At 53.5% G+C, this 20,938-nt stretch overlaps 1 protein-coding gene across 3 annotated transcripts; it reads left to right on the top strand.

Annotated features, from left to right (window-relative positions):
• Positions 1–630: 630 nt before the first annotated feature.
• PGF (placental growth factor) lies at positions 631–13,786 on the top strand. Of its 3 annotated transcripts, XM_027552450.1 has the most exons (7): positions 631–1,054; positions 2,281–2,323; positions 6,645–6,841; positions 7,994–8,070; positions 10,004–10,033; positions 10,139–10,201; positions 13,039–13,786. In XM_027552450.1, exons 1-7 carry the CDS (start codon positions 980–982, stop codon positions 13,064–13,066), a joined length of 513 nt encoding a protein of 170 aa, XP_027408251.1. In that variant the 5' UTR covers positions 631–979; the 3' UTR covers positions 13,067–13,786. The 3 variants fall into 3 exon arrangements, with proteins under 3 accessions (XP_027408251.1, XP_027408253.1, XP_027408252.1); XM_027552452.1 differs by lacking the exon at positions 7,994–8,070; XM_027552451.1 differs by lacking the exon at positions 10,139–10,201.
• Positions 13,787–20,938: the final 7,152 nt, after the last annotated feature.

The following is a 20,938-nucleotide window of genomic DNA, read 5'->3' as shown; positions in this document are numbered from 1 at the left end:
GCTGTGCTTAGTCTCTCAGTCGTGTCAGACTCTGCTCTGTCCACGGAGCCTGGCCGACTGCAGTCCATGGGGCCTCAAAGAGTCGGACACGGCTTCCTCTATAGAATAGAGCTGATAATTCTTTCACCCTGGAGGATTATGGCGATGGTATAAGGTGGCACCATGAAGTGCCAGACCAAATCACTGCCTTCCTGGGGGCTCTGAAGCGGTATCTCTGCAGAGGCCGCTAACATCAGGAGCTTTGGACACAGGCGTCCGGCTGACCTGGTTGCCCCCCACCCGAGGTGGCCAGAGCCGAGCTCCGGTCCCCTGTCTGCGGCCCGCACTGGGTGCTGCCTGAGTCCGATAGTGCCTCGTGCTTGGCGGCGGCAGCAGGCTCCAAGCGTCGCCGGGCAGGATGCGGGCACGGGTCCGGCTGGCCTTCTTTCAAGTCCGCATCGGGATCGCCCCTTCCACGCACTGCGGCCGAGGGAGCTGGGGCTCAGATCTACGCCGCCTGGCCGCCCTCTGGCCCCGCTGGGCTCGGCCTCTCCCTGGGACTCGGGTCTGGAGCCTCGTCGGCGGTGGGCGGGGCGGCCGTGCGGCCCCGCCCTGTCCGCGGCCCCTGAAACACCGCCGCCAACAAGCTTTAAGTCCCAGAAGGGAGCTGCTGTCTGAGCGAGAAGCGGCATCACTGGCCGGCTACGAGGGAGAGAGAGAGGACCCGGGATCGCGCTGGGGCTCCTGACCCGCCCTCCCAGGGACCCGCCTGCCCCACGCCGCCCGGCCCCGCCGGACTCTCTGCATCAGCCTTACCTGCGGGGGCCTCCAGAATCTCCAGGACTTTCAGAGGATGCTCAGGTCGCCCACGGGGACCTCGGGGCAGCAGTGAGGGGGGCATCCAGCTCCCATCCAACTCCGGTCCTGCGCCAGGGGCTCCCCCTGGAGATGAGCATGGTGGTTTTCTCTTGGAGTCCCCTGGCTTGGTACGTCTGAGAAGATGCCTACCGTGAGACTGTTCACTTGCTTCCTGCAGCTCCTGACGGGGCTGGTGTTGCCTGCCGTGCCCACGACGGTAAGACTCCCACCCCCAGCCTGAGAATGGGGAGGGGCAGGGCTCTGAAATCCCAGACCCACAGCGGGCAGTGGCACCCCCAAGGATGTCCACACGCTTCCCGGGAGCCAGGCTGGACCGGTCCTCTGGGAGGAGACCTCGGGCTGGACTGTCCCAGACTCCAGCCCCCAGGGTCTGTCTTGGCGGGGGCAGGGAAGCCACAGAGAAGGGAGGGAGGTTTCCTGTCTGGCCCCTAGAGCCCCCAGTGGCTTTGCTAAAAGCATCTCTCTGCTAATCCCAGGCCAGTCCCTGGCCTTTTGGTCAGGGTCGAGGCCCTGTGACCAGGCAGGCGCCCCCAGGACCTCTGACCTGGTCTGGTGGAAGGGAAGCCAGCCCAAGAGGCCATTGGTAGGGGAGGCTGGGCCCTGCCCCCTCCAAGGCTCTGGGTTGAGCCCAGGGCTCCTGGGTGGGCTGGGGCGGGGGGTGATGAGACAAGAGTCCCACTGTGCCCTCTTTCCCCGGGTGGGCAGCCGGAGGTCCTGAGTGCGGGGCCTGGGGAAGTGAGCAGAGCCCTTTTCCCAGGAGCTGGGTAAGTCTGGCTGCAAGCCAGCTGGGGCAGTGAAATCCTGACAAAGCCAATGAAGCTCCCTTCCCACCACGGTACCCCCATGGCCCTATCCCATTGCCCTGGGAGTCCCGGGCCCCAGCACAGAAGTGGGTGGGCTGGGCAAGTCCCACGAGGGGGCAGGAGAGCCGTACCACCCGCCGCCCGCCCGCCTGCTGCAGGGCTGCTTAGAGGTGTAACTTTACCAGCGGCAGCAGCTCCTGGCGCCACCGGCTCCAGCGCCTCCGCTCCCACCGGCTGATGGCCTCCCCCTGGGCTCTGGCACCCAGCCAAGGCAAGCTGCACAGGACCTAGCCAGGCTGCCTGGGGGCTGGGTAGATGGGAGACCCCCATAGTCTCACCAGATCTTTGGGACATAGCAGGCAAATCGGTCTCCAAAAACTTCTGTAGTCTCCCACCCTTTCCAAATGAGGAAACTGAGGCCAGAGAAAGTAGGACCCATCCAGGCTCCCTCGAGTTGCCAGTTGCACTGGAAAGAGCGAGCCGTGAGATGGGGCAGCGTGTCTGAGCAGCAGGTGGGCAGGAGGGTGGAGGGGGCCTCTGTGCTCTTGCCAACGCACAGGACCCCAGAGCACAGAGGCCCAAGGTCGTCCCCCTCACCTCTGCACCTTTCTGTCCACAGCAGTGGGCCTTGTCTCCTGGGAACATTTCATCGGAGGTGGAAGGTAAGCTGGCTGGGCGGGGAGGGCATGGTGCAGGGCTCCCCAAGCCCTCACATCCCAGGGCTCAGCAGTGGATGGGAAAGGGTTGGCATGAACAGTGGGTGCAGGCCGATATTAAGTTGGAAGAGTCTGCAAGCTAGCTGAGGCCCTAGCTGACAGAGTTGGCAGGGCCTGAGAGATCCCCCTTGCATTGTGACCCAGAGGCCTAGAGAGGTCTCTTCCTGGGCCAGGGTCACCGGGCACACAGAGAGCAGGGCAGGAGCACATATACCCAGTGTCCAAACAGTTGGCTCAGAGCCCTTTCCCAGCATGATACAAGGGGGCAGATGGGGTCTTGGAAGGCTGTGCAGCGGTGAGTGCCAAGGGCCAGACTGAGGGTCCAGAAGCAGGCTGCAGTGGGCCAGCAATCAAGAGGACCAGGGAGGGGCAAGAGGACTTCCCAGCAGCCAGGCTGGAGGAACTTAAGGGATCTGAGGAGACCTCTCCATTGATTACATATAGACAGAGTGAGTCGTGCCCTCCCTGGCCCCTCCACTCCCCACCCTAGGTTGCATCAAGGGAGAATCTTCAAAGGGCAAGACATTTGCCAAAGAGACATACGTGCAGAAGGCAGGAGGCCCATGCCAGGCCCCCCGCCTTGCTCCTCCCTCCCTGCCTCTCCGAGACGTGCAGGCAGGCCACACACCACTTCCCACGGAAGAAAGGGAGCGTGTAGGGACGTGCGCACGCACACGCGTGGTAGCCTCTACGTGCTGGGAACACCCTCCCTCTACCACCTGGTAGCCAGCCTCTCCTGGACTTGGTCATGCTCTGCCAGCTTGAGTCCCAGGCCCCTTGGGCACTGAGAAGGTGGGGGAAGTAGCAGCCATTGATTTCATTGATACCCTCTTCCTAGCCCTGCTGTCCCCTCTGGGACTGGCACAATATTAGGCTTTCTGGGATTTGGAGAGGGACCTATCACCTCTCTCCACCCCATGGCCCTTTTGATCCTTTTAGTATATTTTGGACAAAGAAATCTGAGCCTCAGTTTCATCATCTGTAAAATGGGAGTGTTAGACCAAATGATATCTAAAGGTTCTTTTTCCCAGGTGGCAGGATTCTCTGACGCCATAGAGGTGTCCCAAGAGTATATATATATCCCAGGGACCTGGATGAGGAGGCTTGGAAGTGTCAGTCCCTTAGGGCAGCTCCCCTATCATCATCATCATTGATTAGGGAGCCTGTATTGTGACCAGGGAAAGAAACTTGGACCCCAGTTATCAAAAGCCTGAAAACGACATCCCCTAGTAATACCGGACAAGAGACAGAATGCTCTGTATTCTGCAGCCACAGACGTTGATTTTTTTACTGTTACTATTCATGGGAATAGTATCAGCCACTTACTGTAACTCCATGCTGACCACAAGCTGTGATGAACTAGGAAAGCCCTCATATTCTCTACGTTTTGTAAATGAAGGCTCTGGGGCTCAGAGAGGCCCTTGGGGTTGCCTAAAGGCTCAGACATTCCTCAGGACATGTGGCAGAGCTGGAGTTTATGACACCAAGCCTCCCCATGGCTCACAGCTGAGCAGGCATGAACAGGGTGTCTCTCGAGGCAGGCTGGCTGTGTGCTTTGCGGGTGACCGCGGAGGGGATACCTGCTGGGTTCGGCTGGTGGCCCGTGGCTCTGCCCAGTCCTGTCCCCCCTCCCCCACCCAGTGGCCTCCCCAGGCGCTTGCTCTCAGGATGAAACACTTCCCATCCAGGGATCTCCTCTGTCCTGGGTGTTAGGCAGCTGGAGCCAGACTGGAAGCTTGCCCAGGGGCTGGCAAGGGAGCCCACTCATGGCCCTGGGGGCAGCCAGGCGCCTGCCTGAGCCACAGGCAACTGCCCCCGCACCGTTCCTCTCTCGGACCCTGGCCTCTGAGCAGGTCGGGGGCCAGAGGAAGTGCTCTCAGGAGCAGGTGAGCAGAGCTCTTTGCTGAGGGGCTCAGCCCACATCTGGGAGCAGTCACCGCACTCTCTCAGCCGGCCCCTCGCCCAGCACCCTCTGTTTCTCCCATACCCCGAGACAGCAGCCCCAGGGATGAGCGGCCCTCTTCCTTGATGACCACCAGGTAAACCAGGCCCAGACCACCACCTTCCCTGCCCTCTCCCAACGCCATCTGGGCCGTGTGGCCCAGGACGTGCCGGGCTTCAGGGCCCTGGAGCCTGGGCGTGGGGGGAACAGGAAGTCTCTTCTGCCTTCTCAGCCCTGCCGGGCTCTGCTTAACCTGGCAGTGGCCCCACAGCCCGGCTGGGCTGGAGTCTGCTTGTGGGATGGTAGGGGGCTTCAGGGCCCCTCCTCTGCTTCTGTGCTCTTCCTGATGGCTGGTCCCAGGGCGGGACCCTGAACCTTCTATGGCACTTTGGCAGCCGGCTACTCTTCTCCTGTTATTTACGTTTTCCAAGGCAGAGATTAAACGTTGAGAGTTATGTAGTGCTCATGAAGGTTTTAGACTAAACACGCACTCATGGAGGTACATTAGGGAGCTGCTCCTCTGACCTCTCCCTACAAAGGCCAGTTTCCTGGGGCTTTGGGCTGCCTGGCGTACATGGCCTTGTTTCCTGCTTGGGTCCAGGGAGAGTGGCCCAGAGGCCTGGAGAGGCAGGATCAGGGAGGCCTCTGGTCCCCTTCCCATCCCCGGACCCAACCCTAGTGCCCCTGCAATAGACAGGGCAGAATGGAGCCGCAGACGCCCAGATAAGCATGGTTTATTGCTCTGTGCTGCCCCAGCCAGCTCCACGTGGACACACCGCCTCTTGGGTATTTTCCACCCGCTTGCAGCCTTTCCCGAGGGCCTCTGCTAGGGCTGAAGTTTATTCTTCCTCCGAGATTACCCTGAGACTCATGTCCTTGCAGGCTCAGTAGAATGGACTTCAGCCCCTTCTGCCTCCTAGGAAGGGCTGTGGAAGGAAGTGAGGGGCTGCTGGGAGCAGCCATTGCACCAGGGCAGAGGCTGCAGGGACCCCAGGTGGTCCAGCTCCCCTGTCCTCCCCCACCAGAGGAGGACGACCATCCAGTGCAGGGCAGGGTGACCCAGGATTGGCGATGTGTCTCCGCCCGCAGTCTCAAGGTTGGGCTGGGTCGTGTGCACAGTGCACTCAGAAACACAGAGCGCCTGTCAGAGCTGGGGGAGCCCTTAGCAACCATCTCTTCCCAGCCTTCTTCTTTTTCCCCAGCTGGAGAAACTGATACCCCCAGAAAGGTGCAGTGACCTCCCCAAGGTCACACAGCCAGCGCAGGGCCGGGACCAGGAGCCAGTCTCCTAGCTCTGGCTGTTCACTTCCTGCGAATCTGTGTATGGGTCCAGGCCCCAGGCCCTCCCCGAAAGGAGCAGCATCTTTTAAGAGACTCCAGATCAGGCCCCCAAAGATCCAGTCACGATCACCAGGACATTGTGGGGGCCAGGGATATCCCTGATAATTTTCAGTGAACTATCATCTACTCAATCAGTAATTACCTAGCCTGTGTTTACTGGGTGTTTGGGTGCCTGTCTACAAGGAGCCTCAACTCGCTTGTAAAAACGATAAAAGCCACCAGTGACGGAGATAAAGCAAGCTCTTGGGGCTGAATTATGCTCAAAAGAGGAACGTCTGTTCATATCAGACAAGTTGGAGAAGGCTTCAGAGAGGAGGCAGGGAGGCAGGGCTGGAGGAGTGGGTGGTGGGCTTTATTTGGTTAGAAATGAGAAGGGGGCAAGGAGCATGGACCGATAGAGGGTATCTGAGTGATGCGGCCCTGGGCCCATGCAAGGGTGGTCCAACCGAAAATGGAGAGCGGGGATGGGGCACATCGTTGGCTGCAGTCTGGGCCACCAGGCGGAGGAGCTGGCCCAGACATTAGAGGAAATAAGGACTAAGGGGAAGGTTCACCCTCCCTGTGGGACTCTGCAAGCCAGTCTTGCGGAACTTGCAGAGCTAACTGTATTCTGCCAATTCCCTAAGACCAAGGGAGGACCAGGTCAGGCCCTGAGAAAGATCCAGAGGGCCTGGGGAGACTACCAGGACACGCTCCTCCGAGCTCCAAGGCCCCCGAGGCTGATGCCGGCACCTGAGCTGAGAACAGAGCCAAGGATCACAAGCCCCTAAGAAGTTCTGTTCCCCTGGGATTTCCATCTAGCAGATGAGCCGGGGCGGGCAGAGGGGAGGCCCAACTGTCGTCCCAGAGAATTGACGTCAGGAGTTCAGAGCAGGGGGAGCGCTCACGTAGGCTGGGGGCTTCCTGGAGGAGCGGGTGTGGGCTGGACGTGGGAGGACCTGCCGTGCCCGGGGACCTGAGCCAGCTGTCTGTGCCTCCTCGCAGTGGTGCCCTTCCAGCAAGTGTGGAGCCGCAGCTACTGCCGGCCGGTGGAGAGGTTGGTGGACATTGTGTCTGAGTACCCCAGCGAGATGGAGCATCTATTCAGCCCATCCTGCGTCTCCCTGATGCGCTGCACTGGCTGCTGCAGTGATGAGAGCATGCACTGCGTGCCCCTGGAGACAGCCAACGTCACCATGCAGGTAGGGTGACACCCCGGCTCGGGCCCCAGCCTGCCCCGCCATCCACAGCTGCTCAGAGGGCCACAGAGCCTGGTCCCCAAGAGAGAGAGCCAGGAGAGGGTAGGCCAGGGCCACAGGATCCAAACTGACACCCAGGTGTTCTTACCCATAGCACTCCTCCTTCTTGAGTCCCCACCCCATCTTTGAGCCCCCCTCTCCTCCTCCCTTAGCAGCTTTCTCAGGTTCTGGCTTAGCCCTATCCCAGGACACAAGATATCTGATTGAGGTTGGGAAAGAAATCTGTTCTTATTCAAGACATCCCTTTTTATACCAGGAGTGTTTGGTGCCCTGAGCTTTGCTTCCACACTCACACTCACAATGTTGGTCTTTTTTTCTGAGCACTTGAAACTTCAGAAATTTCCAAGCACTGTGCTTCAGAAATGTTACCTCAACATTCAGTCCTTGGAGCCAAGTGATATTCCCATTTTACAGAGGGAAGCTGAGCTTCAGAGATGATATTTCACCTACTTAGCAAGTGGAAAAGCCAAGATTTAAACATAGGTCTTCCTGCCTTCAGAGCACAGGCCACCTTCCTATCCTGTGCTTTGCTGATGGCCCTGGGAAGAGGGGGAATGGGAGCCTCCCTCAGGTCCGCAGGCAGGTAGGAGGGCTGTTTGCCCCAGGCTCCAAGCAGAATGAGGGTGTGTAGTACAGAAGTAAGTAAGTAAGCGTTAGTCGCTCAGTTATGTCCGACTCTTTGTGATCCCATGGACTGTATCACGGGATCTTCTGTCCATGGGATTCTCCAGGCATGAATACTGGAGTGGGTTGCCAAGCCCTCCTCCAAGGGATCTTCCCTACCCAGGAATTGAACCCAGGTCTCCCACATTGCAGGCTGATTCTTTACCATCAGAGCCACCAGGGAAGCCCAAGAACACTGGAGTGGGTAGCTTATCCCTTCTCCAGGGGATCATCCCTACCCAGGGATTGAACCCAGGTCTCCTGCATTGCAGGCAGATTCTTTACATTCTGAGCCACCAGGGAAACCCATGTAGTACAAAGGCTGGTGGGAAATAGGGAGTCTGGTCCTCCCCTAAGGGATGGCTGAACGGAGTATTGGAAACCCGCAGGCCACCCCCGCAGTCCAGTCACCCAACCTTTGTCTCCTCACAGCTCATGAAGTACCGCTCTCTGGACCAGCCCTTCTTTGTGGAGATGAGCTTCTCTCAGCACGTCCGCTGCGAGTGCAAGTGGGTCCTCGGGTGCGGCCGGGACAGCCCCCACACACCTGGCGGCATCAGCCAGGGGTTGCCCATCCGTGCTGCAGTCTGTGCCTCCTCCCTAGCTGATGGAGGCCAGGGAAATCGGGGACCAGTGGCAGCCCAGGGAGCTGGTCCCAGGAGCTGGAGCATAGCTACTGAGAAGCCACAGGGACAGAGGGAGCCAGGGTCCCTCCCAAACTGGCCAGGCTTGGGCACGCCGTCTCCCTCCTTGAGCTGGGATGGGGATGCCAGGGCGCTGGAAGAGGCACTTGGACCCACGGGAGCGGGAAACGGGATTGAGGAGCTCAAAGACAGACAAACCCTGGTAGGAGGGAAGGGGCAGAGGGAAGGAGGCACAGGCTTTCTTTAAAGTCGAGTCTCCACCTGGCAGAGCTTCTCCCCAACACATCTTGCTGCTGGTGCCCAGGGTGCTCTTAGCATTAGTTACCGGGAGCAGCAGGCCTGGCACCGGCGACTGGTTCAGGGGCACTCCTGATACCTCTGGGCCATGGGATGGAGGCATGGGACCAGAGGTCCTGAGCCATATCTTGGGGCAGGAAGAGGGGGAGAACCACCATTTATGGTGCATCTACTCTGTGCCTTGCCCAGCATAGGCACCCGACCTGAGTGTATTTTCTGATTTAATCAGCAAACATCTACTGAGCACTTAGTGTAGGCTAGGTATGGTCTCAGATGCTTGGGATATAGTGGTGAGCAAGACAGACCAGGTCCTTGGTCTCCTAACCACCCATTTTACAGATGAGGAAACCGAGGCTTGCTAAGGTTACGTGATTTGCCACAGCTAGTGGGTTGACCCCAGCCTGTTGACCCCTAAACCTGCCCTTTCTTATGCTACCTCTCATGGCCATTACCACGCTCTACAGAAGCTCCAGGACTGCCCCGGGCTTGGCCCTGCCTGGTGTCTGGGCTCTGGCCACTGCTCTTGGACCTATACCACCACTCGAAGCCCTGCCTCAATCCGCTTCCTCCCATCCTCCCTTGCCAGGACTTGGCCATGTAACAACAGTTCAGTAGCAAATCCTCCTTGGCAGTGCTAGACAGCAACCTTTCCCCTTCCCCATCACCTTTGCCCTCATAACCTGTATGTTGGGGCAGACAGATGAGAAGATTAAGGGCCCAAGAGTGTCTCTGACTGGTCCCAGGTGGCAGAGACAGGACCAGACAGTCCCAGGAGGTGCTGGTACCCTGCCCTGGCTCCCAAGGGAGACGGCCAGCCTAGGGCAGCCTTCCCTGGCCCAAAGCTGACTGTCACCACGCTGTCCCACGCCCCCACCCTGGTTCCCAGGGAAGACTGTCGCCGTCCAGCGGGCTGAGCAACAGGGCCACCTTTCTTCTCTCTTCTGGGCCAACAGCCACGGCCCTGGGAGACAGAGCCAGGACAAGTCTGGTGACTGTGGGGCTTTCGATCACCTCCTGTCATCCCACTCCCTGAGTCCTTAAGATTGCTGCAACGTCACACGTCCCCAGGGTAGGGTGGTGGCAGTTGTGCCTTGACAGGTGGCCTTGCCCCTCATTCACTGTCAGCGAGGAGACTCCCAGAGGGCACCCTGGAAGGAAAGGGCACCCTGGCAGGTGTAAGGGAAGGAAGTGAACAGAGAAAGGCTGCAGAGAGCAGACTTGGCCCCCAGATTTGATTCCAAGAAGCAGAGGAGAGCAGATGGGTGTGGAGAGGACCCCCAAGAGGGCATTCGCACCTCTCTTAGTGGGGTCGCCAGGGCCTAGAGTGGGAGTGGAAGCCCCCAGGCCTCTGGGCATCTCTCCCTCACTAGCTCCATGCTACCCCCTAGTGGCTTCAGCACCAACTACAGGGCCAGCCCCAGTGATGGCAGGGAAGTCTGGCCAGGGAGCCCCGATCCACGGCTGTCCTAATTCTCCTCCGTTCCTCTCTCTGTTTTTCCAGACCTCTATGGGAGAAGATGAAGCAAACAAGGTAAGCAGCCTGGCAGGGGTACCGGGCTGTTCTCAGGCCTGCCAACGCCTGACCTAGCATGGGGGCCCCCAGCCGCTCTGTCTTGACGCTTTTGGCTTATTGCAGGAGGAGATCCAGGGTCAGGGGCCCGAGGAAGAGAGAGGAGCAGAAACACAAAGACTGTCACCTGTGAGTGCACGGGGGTGCCCAGGGATGGCAAGGAGGCTGGGCCAGAGGGGAGCCCCACCCTGCCAGCACGATCAGTGGTTGGGGAGGGACAAAGCCAGCGGTGCGGGCCAGAACCTAGAGATTCCAGGCCCTAGGAAGCCTCCAGTGAGCCTAGATAAGAACCAGGAAGCCCTCCCGGCTTCGTTCTGAGTTTCTGTGTGGCCTTGAGCAAGTCCCATCACCTCTCTGAGCCTAGTTTTTCTGTGTGTAGAATGAGGGTCAGCGGGGTCAACCAAGCATTCGGTCGATCTACAAACATTTACCAAGCACTTACTGTGTGCCAGGCACTTTCGTGGGCAGACCAATAATATTTCTGCCCTTACAGGGCTTACACTCTAGTGTTAGAAAGTCCAAAAATTTAGGGACTGAGGCTGGTGGGCTACAGTCCATAGGGTGGTAAAGAGTTAGACCCAACTGAAGCGACTTAGCACACACACAGGCCAGCGGCCCAGTGGTTAAGACTCCACCTTCCAACGCACGGGTAGCCAGTTTGATCCCTGGTCAGGAAACTAAGGTCCCACATGCTACAGGGTGTGGCCAAAACAATTTTTTTTTAAGTAAGAATTTTTTTTTTTAAAGTCCAAAAATTTAGCCAGGACTACCTCCTGGAGGCCATAGGGAAGGTAGAGCCCCTCACTGGCTCTCAGGCAAGTATTTCTTTCACTCCCCGGGAGCCTTGGGGTCTACTTGCTTTTCTTTCTTTGTCCATGTTACCTGTCCATTTGGCTTCACCTCTGGAGAAGGTGGCTGGGGTCCAGGCCTGAGTGTTGGAAGAGCAGAATTAGCAAAGGGCAACCCCGAATCTGTGAGAGTAAACAGGAAAAATAAAGTAGCTCACACGCGCAGTAACTCAGTCACACCGCGGTTCTCCTTCAAGGCCAGTCTCCTCCCAGCGACAGGACTGTCTCCACAGTCCTGTCTTTTCCACAGATCTTCTCATGTCATGGGGCTGGAGCTGGCCAAGTTCTACCCTGTGAGCCTGTCCCTGCAGGAGCAGACACGTCCACCCCGTTCCGTGAAGCTAGGGATTCTGGGGAGGTTGGTCCCTGCAGGCATGTAGCCCTTATTTCTCCCCTGGTTCCAAGCAGTGACTAGGGGAGGGGCTGGCAGTCCCCACAGGGCTCCCCAGCCAGGCAGCCCCAGATGGAAAGCGTCCTGTCCTAGCTGCTGGGGTAGCAGCCCTCAAATGTTTCATTCGGGAATCTCTTGAAAGAACTTCCAAAGCCCAAGTGCCCCCTTGTTCATTTTTAAGTCGACATTAACCTTTTTCATCAACATTGTAGATAGTTGCAAAGGATGTAATATATTAATATTTTAATATAAAGCCATTATATCACTCTCCAGATGTATCCTGTGGAATAAGCCATCCAAATTTAATACCATCATCCACTTTTTAAAAATTGTTTAACAACATCAAAAAGTATATGAACACTCTCCTTTAATAGCTGCATATTTCCATTGCTTCTTTTTGCCTCGAACATGTCTTTCCATTTTACTTTTCCCAAGAATTTCAGCCTAATGTAATATTTTTTAAATAGTCAAACATCTTTTATGTACCACCTTGTCTTACTTATCTGCCACAACAATGGTATATGAGTTTGAATTATTTTAAATTTTCCTGTGAGCAGAAAACTCGAAATTAAATTTTTTTTGGAATGAATTATCACAGTAATTGTTAGTAGTACCCATAGGTTAAAACAGCACAAATACATTATATTTTACTAGATGCTAAGCACAAAAGGACAATCAATCTTACTGGGGTTGCATCTCAATGAGATGGATGTAGCTACTTCTTTTCAATTAGTTGATGAACCCGGCAATGAACATTATCTCCTGCCAGACTGAGACTGGATTCAGCAGTAATTCCATTCCTGTTCATTTTTTGCAGATGAAAAGACTGAAAAACTGTTCACATAAATAAGTAAATGGGGCTGGGTGTTACTCGATCACTTGAACTCCTTCCAAGTTATCAATATTTGCCAAAAACCTGAAAGTGATCTGCTGTAAGAATTTACTTCTCTTGACATTACCTGACGATTTAGCTAATCTCTTCAATTTTGTTGAAAGCACACGTGGAAACCACCTGACTTGCGAAAGACTTGGTTACCCAATAGCTCACCATATTTCTTTTCTCAACCACCTACACCAATATCTATCAAACTGTTCTTGTATTCAGTGTCCCCCTGAATCCTTTTTACCTTGGGGCAAAGTACTGTAACAGGAACTTCCTTCCTTTCTGAGGGAGAAGGGCCTTTGGCAACAAGATGATGGGAAGCAGATCTCTGTCGCAGACAGTTTTCAGGCAGAGTGCAGGTAGAGGCTGGGAGCAGATTCCTTTAAAATCACCAATACTCACATAGGACTTGGACAATCTTCATGTGCATCCAGGGGTTCCGGTATCCTTATTTGAAGATTGCTGCCCCAAGTAACCAAAGGCATTGGTGCATGGATCCAGACTGTGTTTAAAGCCGGCTTTGTCACTAACTTGCTGTGTGACCTTGGGCAAGTTTCTTAACCTCTCTGAGCCTCCATTGCCTCATCTGCCAAAGGATGATAGTAATTGCGCCCTTCCTTGTGGAATATCGTTAAGGGTAAATGACAGAGTGCTTGGCGCAGGCCTGAGCACCTGGGTAAGTGCTTGGTGAAGACCAGTTCCTAGCTGCTTCTCAGCCTCGTGCAAGCAGAGATCCAGGAGCATTGCAGGCTCTTCGTGCTCCCTGTCCAAGCTTCCCCTCCAGGAAGTCCTCCCACCCTCCACCCTGGACTGATACCTTCTTTCTGTGTTTGGTCTCTGGCAGGTGTGGTGATACTATTTCCCAGAGGTAACCAGTCCCTCGGAAGAGAGAGACCCCCCACACCCAGCTCGTGTATTTATTACCGTCACGTTCTCAGTTACCTCCCTGCTGGCACCTGCCCTCTATTTATTAGCCAATTGTATCCCTGCTGAATGACTCACTCCCTCCATGGGACAGGACCCTCAGGAATTCAGTGCCTTAAACAGAACGTGAGAGAAAGAAGACAGACCCATGTGGCTTCAGCTTGAGAAGGAGCAAGACTTACGGCTTTGTGATGGGCAGGCCTGGCCCCAGAGGCCCCGGGGGTCTCCAGGAGGCTGGAGAAGGAAGGACTGGAGACCCACCACCTGCCCTCCCGGAACCTTGGGCTCTGCGCAGACCAGCAAGCCTTGCTGGGGCAGCTCCTGGTGGAAGTGGGGGGTGTGGAGGCCCCTGCTCTGGCCACCCTGGCCCTGCTGAGAGGGTGGGCGGGCAGCCACTCTGCACCCCGGAGGTTGGACGTTCAGCTCTGGAGAACAGTGCTTGCCTGGGGGGCCTCTGCCACTCCTCGTCCCCTCAGTCTCGCCTCACCTCTTAACTGCTGCTTGTGCTGGGACATTGTTCTTTGTGGCCAAGGCATCATCATCCTGCCCCTCTCAAGGACAAAGGCAAAAAGTGGGCCCCAAGCTGGACATGGAGTGAGCTGCCCTCGCGTGGCTGTCTGACTGCCAAGCCAGATTCTCTTGAATAAAGTATTCTAGTCTGCAACTGCTTTCCAGGGGAGCGTTCCTGCCAGAGCAGTGGGCGACAGCAGGAAGTGGAAGGGGGATGGAGGAAAGAGGACCGTGGGCTCCAAGGCTGCCTGGGGGTGGGGGGTGCGTGGGGGTCCAGCCTGCAGTCCCTGGGGAGTCTTCTCCAGATGCTTTAGGCAAAACCCTGAGGCCCACTCTTCCCATAATGAGGGGTTCCCAGAATGGAGGCTTGGCCCTAAACTTGGGGACCCAGGCTTCAGCCACCCCTGAACACCCTCAAATTCAAGAGCACAATCCTCTTCCCCTGGTACCTGCCACCTTCCCCAGGGTCACCCTACCCCCAGCCCAATGCCTGGCTCTCAGGTGCCACGGCTTCTGGCTCCAGAGACCTAAACCACGCCACCTCCAGCCCGCTCCGGCTGCTGAATGCAGGGACTGGCAGATGCTGCCTGATTTCTTCCGCCCTGGGCCTCCCATCTTCCTCTGTCTCCTCTTGAATGCCTTGGCATGAAAGGAGGAAAAAATGCTTTTTTTTTTCCCCCCCCAATCCAAATCACTTATTATCTGACTCCCTTCAGCCTTCGACCCCCAAGGTGTGTCTGTTTTCCTGCTATGTTTAGGGACAGGGTGCTCCCTGTTCTCTCTGATTGCAGGCTGCTCAGATAAAGCCACAGGGCCTGGGGCCGGAGCCCTCCTCAGGCTTTGGAGGGAAGCCAGGGATGGTCTGGGTGGGGCAGCGCTGCCGAGGCAGCTGCCCTTGGTGGTCTGTCCACCACTGAGGCCTGGGCTGCCCTGGAGGACACCCTGGTCAGAGTGTGCTTCTGGCCGGCGATCACAGAGTGGGTGTGGGCCGGCCCCGCAGGACATGCTTCGTGGGAGAAAGGTATTTTCTCTTCTGCCTCTTCCCTCTTGGGCTACACCCGTTCTGAGCTGTTGCCTCGGAGGGATGGGTAGCCAAGAAGAGCACCCCTCCCCTTTAGTCAGTCTCTGATGGGGCCCCAGGGACACTACCCCAGCCCTTGTAGCATGTCCCAGGCTCTCGGCTTCACAAGTTACCCACATGGAGGTCTGCCTCTCCACCCAGACCAGCCACCCCTGGAGAGAACTAGACCAGGGGAGCAGCCAGAGGCCAGAAGCAAAACTCTGCATCTGTGGCCAGAACCTCACAGCTGGAGCCAGTAGGAAGGGAGCTGACTGGTGCATCTGACCACGCTGGCCATCCTTTCAGGTCATTCAGGACGTAGCAGGCCCTTGTCTTTTGCTCTTTATCTCTTTGTGGAGCTCCACCTGTGTACCTAGGCACCAGGGACCCAGTGGGGAATAAAGCATCCAGGACCTGCTCTCATGGATCTCGTATTTGAGTGGAGAGATGGACTGTAATCATGGATTCAGGATGTGGGGTGGACTTTATTGGTTTTCACATTGGAGACTGGACCCAGCACTTAGGAGAAAGGGGTCTTGAGCACCCCCACACTTTTTAAAACAAAGAAGCAGCAATTTGGGGTTGGACACGTCTGTCTACAGGATTTATGATTAATAGGAGATGGCTGAAGTAGTCCTGCCAGGCTCAAACATCACTCAGTACGCCCTTCTTCAGCCTCCATAAGCAGCGGGATGGAGGAGGGTACGGGGTGGTGGGGGAGGAGAGAGAGGGAGGGGTAGTCATTGGATACCTGGGCTGCTGGTGTCTACCCTCCTCTCCCTGGAGCTGGATTTGCCATTCAGACTAGCCTGTGTGCTATCTGGCTGGAGGTTGGAGGGATGGAGAACTGAATAGTGACAAGGGACAGGGAGAGGGGACACTTAGGGACCTCCAGCAGTCATTTCCCACAGGTTGGGGGATGTGGGGAAGGTGAATGGCTGTGAGCTCCCTTGCCTATGGTCTCCCAAGAGGGACACCTGCAGGTGGAGAGACCCCATAGGCTATATAGGCTGTGGGCGTAGAGTTGGGGCAATCACTGAGATGGGGTGTCAGGTATAGACCTGGAAAAGGAGCATAATAGGGAACAGAGTAGTGGGGCAACCCCGTGGTGCACCTACAGGACAGTTGGCATCTCGATGCCTACCATACCAGGTACGTTCACAGCTAGAGAAGAAATGGCCTCTGCTAAGAGGAACTTTTCCCCTAATTTCTCCTTCCTGACCCTGTGAAAAAGAGAAAAGGACTTTGGCCAGGAAAGTGGTGAGGGGTCTAAGAGCAGACCATGCCTCTTCCTGCTCGCTCGAGTTCAATCCAGGCCCTGCCCAGGAGTGAAAGGAGTTAGCCTTCAAGTAGATGGACCAGCTTAAATGAGGCCAGGCCTTTAATAAATTAAAGTGACAGGAACATTAGAAGATCTGCCCAAGATGCTATTAAGACACAGGAAAAGGAGAAACAACATAGTTCATCCAGAAGCAACGATGAGAGAAAGAAACTGGTTTGTTTGTATTCCTGCGGCTTGCTTAATAAGCAATTGATACATGTAAACAGAGAAATTAATGAGAAAACGGTCTTATTGCCAGAGTATGGGTCTGGCACATTAGAGATGGCCCTTTGTTTGAATCTGAGTAGACTTGGGTCTGCTTTGACCAATAGCGTAAGGCAGAAAGGACTCTATAATGGTTCCAAGTCCTTTAAAGAGGACTGGCAGCTCCTGCCTTGGTCTCTTGGAACCCTGAACTGCCATGTGAGAAGTCCAACTATGATGAGGTCACCATGTTGGAAGGAAGCCCAAGCCAGTAATATATACGTGTAGGGAGGAGGCAGGGGGGGATCAATCAGCCTCCAATTGTTCCAACTCCCGGGCAGTACAGTCATCTCAAATGAAGCCTCAGACCCCCTAGAGAACAGACAGATTGGGACTTCCCTGGTGGTTCAGTGGCTGGGAGTCCGCCTTTCAATTCCGGGGAAGTGGCTTTGATTCCTGCTTGAGGAACTGGAATCCTACATGCCGCAGGGCAACTTAGTCCGTGAGCTGCAACTGCTGAGCTGGCACGCTCCAGAGTCCCTGCTCCACAGCAGGAGAAGCCTGTGCACTGCAACAAAGACCCAGCACATCCAAACAAATAAATAATGAAATTGTTTCCCACTAAAAAAATCAAAAATAGAGAGGAGAAGCTGTACCCGCTGTACCCTAATTGATTTCCTCATTGTTGAATTATGAAATAAAATAATAACAGAGTGTTTGGAGGCAGTTGTCATGCAGCAGTGGAGGCTTCATGGAAATACAGAAATGTCATGAGACAGTGTTTTGGGAAAGTATTCTAGACCAGGAGGTCACAGAAGGCCTCTCGTGGAGGTGACCTTTATGGTGAAGTTATGGTCATGTGACAATTACTCCAAAGCAGGACAAGAGTCCTTCAAACATAAAACACAGCTGATGCTAAAGCCTGGAAGGAATCCCAATGTATCTGGAGCCTGAAGGGCAAGGGAGGAAGGGCCGTGAGATGTGATGTTAGAGGTAGGCAGATCGTGAAGGGCTTTGCAGGGTAAGGAGTTTGAATTTTGTTATAATGTGGATGGAAACCATTGCAGGGGTTCAAGCAAGGAAACAAAGTGATAATCCGCACATTTTTTTTAAAGCTCACTCTGCCTTCCGTGTGGAGAATGGACCCTACGGGCATGAGACCAGAGGTACAAATACCACTGAGAAGGCCAGAAGAGAGTTCGATCTTAATTATGCGTGTGAGGTGGTTACCCTGATCAATCATTCATTCCTGAACATTTTTTGAGTCTACTAGGACCAGGCATTTTGTAATGGATACATGTGTAAAGGGGCAAAATATATTAGCACATGAAAGTCTTTCCAGTTCAGTTCAGTCGCTCAGTCATGTCCGACTCTTTGCGACCCCATGGACAGCAGAATGCCAGGCCTCCATTTTCATCACCAGCTCCTGGAGTTTACTCAAACTCATGTCCATTGAGTCCATGATGCCATTCAACCACCTCATTCTCTGTTGTCCCCTTCTCCTCCTGCCTTCAATATTTCCCAGCATCAGGCTCTTTTCAAATGAGTCAGCTCAAGTGGCCAAAGTATTGGAGTTTCAGCTTCAGCATCAGTCCTTCCAATGAATATTCAGGACTGATTTCCTTTAGGATGGGCTTGTTGGATCTCCTTGCAGTTCAAGGAACTCTCAAGAGTCCTCTCCAACACCACAGTTCAAAAGCATCAATTCTTTGGTGCTCAGCTTTCTTTATAGTCCAACCCTCACATCCATACATGACTACTGGAAAAACCATAGCTTTGACTAGATGGACCTTTGCTGGTCAAGTAATGTCTCTGCTTTTTCATAAGCTGCCTAGGATGGACAGGGAGGCCTGGCGTGCTGCAGTCCATGGAGTTGCAAAGAGTCAGACATGACTGAGCAACTGAACTAACTGACTAACTGACTAGGTTGGTCATAGTTTTTCTTCCAAGGAGCAAGCGTCTTTTAATTTCATGGCTGCAGTCACCATCTGCAGTGATTTGGAGCCCAAGAAGATAAAGTCTCTCACTGTTTCCACTCTTCCCCATCTATTAGCCATGAAGTGATGGGACCAGATGCCATGATCTTAGTTTTCTAAATGTTGACTTTTAAGCTTTTTCACTCTCCTCTTTCACTTTCATCAAGAGGCTCTTTAGTTCCTCTTTGCTTTCTGCCATAAGGGTGGTGTCCTCTGCATATCTGAGGTGACTGATATTTCTCATGGCAATCTTGATTTCAGCATGTGCTTCATCCAGCACTTCTCATGATGTACTCTGCATATAGGTTAAATATGTAGGGTGACAATATACAGCCTTGAAGTACTCCTTTCCCAATTTGGAACCAGCCTGTTGTTCCACGTCCAGTTCTAACTGTTGCTTCTTGACCTGCGTACAGATTTCTCAGGTGGCAGGTCAGGTGGTCTGGTATTCCAGTCTCTTGAAGAAATTTCCACAGTTTGTTGTGATCCACACAGTCAAAGGCTTTGGCATAGTCAATAAAGCAGAAGTAGATGTTTTTCTGGTATTCTCTTGCTTTTTCGATGATCCAACAGATGTTGACAATTTGATCTCTGGTTCCTCTGGCTTTTCTAAATCCAGCTTAAACATCTGGAAGTTCACAGTTCGCGTATTGTTGAAGCCTGACTTGGAGAATTCTGAGCAGTACTTTGCTAGTGTGTTAGATGAGTGCAATTGTGAGGTAGTTTGAGCATTTTTTGGCAATGTCTTTCTTTGGGATTGGAATGAAAACTGACCTTTTCCAGTCCTGTGGCCACTGCAGACTTTTCCAAATTTGCTAGCATATTGAGTGCAGCACTTTCACAGCATCATCTTTTAGGATTTGAAATAGCTCAACTGGAATTCCATCACCTCCACTAGCTTTGTTCACAGTGATGCTTCCTAAAGCCCACTTGACTTTGCATTCCAGGATGTCTGGCTCTAGGTCAGTGATGACACCATCGTGATTATCTGGGTTGTGAAGATCTTTTTTGTATAGTTCTTCTGTGTATTCTTGCCACCTCTTCTTAATATCTTCTGCTTCTGTTAGGTCCGTACCATTTCTGTCCTTTATTGAGCCCATTTTTGCATGAAAATTTCCCTTGATATCTCTAATTTTCTTGAAGAAATCACTACTCTTTCGCATTCTTTTGTTTTCCTCTATTTCTTTGCATTGATCACTGAGGAAGACTTTCTTATCTCTCCTTGCTATTCTTTGGAACTTGCATTCAGATGGGTATATCTTTCCTTTTCTCCTTTGCTTTTCGCTTCTCTTCTTTTCATAGCTGTTTGTAAGGCCTCTTCAGACAGCCATTTTGCATTTCATTTTCTTGGGGATGGTCTTGATCCCTGTCTCCTGTACAATGTCACGAACCTCTGTCCATAGTTACTCCAGGTGCTCTGTCTGTCAGATCTAATCCCTTGAATCTATTTCTCACTTCCATTGTATAGCCACAAGGGATTTGATTTAGGTCATACCTGAATGGTCTAGTGGTTTTCCCTACTTTCTTCAATTTAAGTCTGAATTTGGCAATAAGGAGTTCGTGATCTGAGCCACAGTCAGCTCCCAGTCTTGTTTTTGCTGACTGTATAGGGCTTCTCTACCTTTGGCTGCAAAGAATACAATCAATCTGATTTCAGTATTGACCATCTGGTGATGTCCATGTGTAGAGTCTTCTCTTGTGTTACTGGAAGAGGGTGTTTGCCACGACCAGTGCATTCTCTTGGTAAAACTCTATTAGCCTTTGCCCTGCTTCATTCTGTACTCCAAGGCCAAATTTGCCCATTACTCCAAGTATTTCTTGACTTCCTACTTTGGCATCCCAGTCCCCTATAATGAAAAGGACATCTTTTTGGGGTGTTAGTTCTAGAAGGTCTTGTAGGTCTTCATAGAACTGTTAAACTTCAGCTTCTTCAACATTATTGGTCAGGGCATAGACTTGGATTACTGTGATATTGAATGGTTTGCCTTGGAAATGAAGAGAGATCATTCTGTTGTTTTTGAGATTGCATCCAAGTACTGCATTTTGGACTCTTTTGTTGACTCTTTTGGAGAAATGGCTACTCCATCTCTTCTAAGGGATTCTTGCCCACAGTAGTAGATATAATGGTCATCTGAGTTAAATTCACCCATTCCAGTCCATTTTAGTTCACTGATTCCTAAGATGTTGATGTTCACTCTTGCCGTCTCCTGTTTGACCACTTCCAATTTGCCTTGATTCGTGGACCTAACATTCCAGGTTCCCATGCAATACTGCTCTTTACAGCATCAGACTTTACTTCCATCACCAGTCACATCCGCAACTGGGTGTTTTTGCTTTGGCTCCATCTCTTCATTCTTTTGGGAGTTAGTTCTCCACTGATCTCCAGTAGCAATTTGGGCACCTACTGACCTGGGGAGTTCATCTTTCAGTGTCCTATCTTTTTGCCTTTTCATACCATTCATGGGGTTCTCAAGGCAAGAATACTGAAGTGGTTTGCCATTCCCTTCTCCAGTGGAGCACATTTTGTCAGAACTCTCCACCATGACCCGTCTGTCTTGGGTGGCCCTACATGGCATGGCTTATAGTTTCATTGAGTTAGACAAGGCTGTGGTCCATGTGATCAAATTGGTCAGTTTCCTGTGATTATGGTTTTCAGTCTTTCTGTCCTCTGAAGGAGAAGGATAAGAGGCTTATGGAAGCTTCCTGATGGGAGAGACTGACTGAGGGGGAAACTGGGTCTTGTTCTGAT

Source organism: Bos indicus x Bos taurus, chromosome 10 (genome assembly GCF_003369695.1).
Source record: "Bos indicus x Bos taurus breed Angus x Brahman F1 hybrid chromosome 10, Bos_hybrid_MaternalHap_v2.0, whole genome shotgun sequence".
NCBI lineage: Eukaryota > Metazoa > Chordata > Mammalia > Artiodactyla > Bovidae > Bos > Bos indicus x Bos taurus.
The sequence above is the reverse complement of the archived record's forward strand: the minus strand, read 5'-3'. Positions and strand labels throughout refer to the sequence as shown.

Bases quoted from the DNA above. Each gene is read 5' to 3' on its own strand.
- PGF (XM_027552450.1), top strand. From the start codon at position 980: ATGCCTACCGTGAGACTGTTCACTTGCTTCCTGCAGCTCCTGACGGGG. The intron at 2,324-6,644 runs GTAAGCTGGCTG...GCCTCCTCGCAG, and splicing joins CATTTCATCGGAGGTGGAAG to TGGTGCCCTTCCAGCAAGTG. The intron at 8,071-10,003 runs GTGGGTCCTCGG...CTGTTTTTCCAG, and splicing joins CACGTCCGCTGCGAGTGCAA to ACCTCTATGGGAGAAGATGA.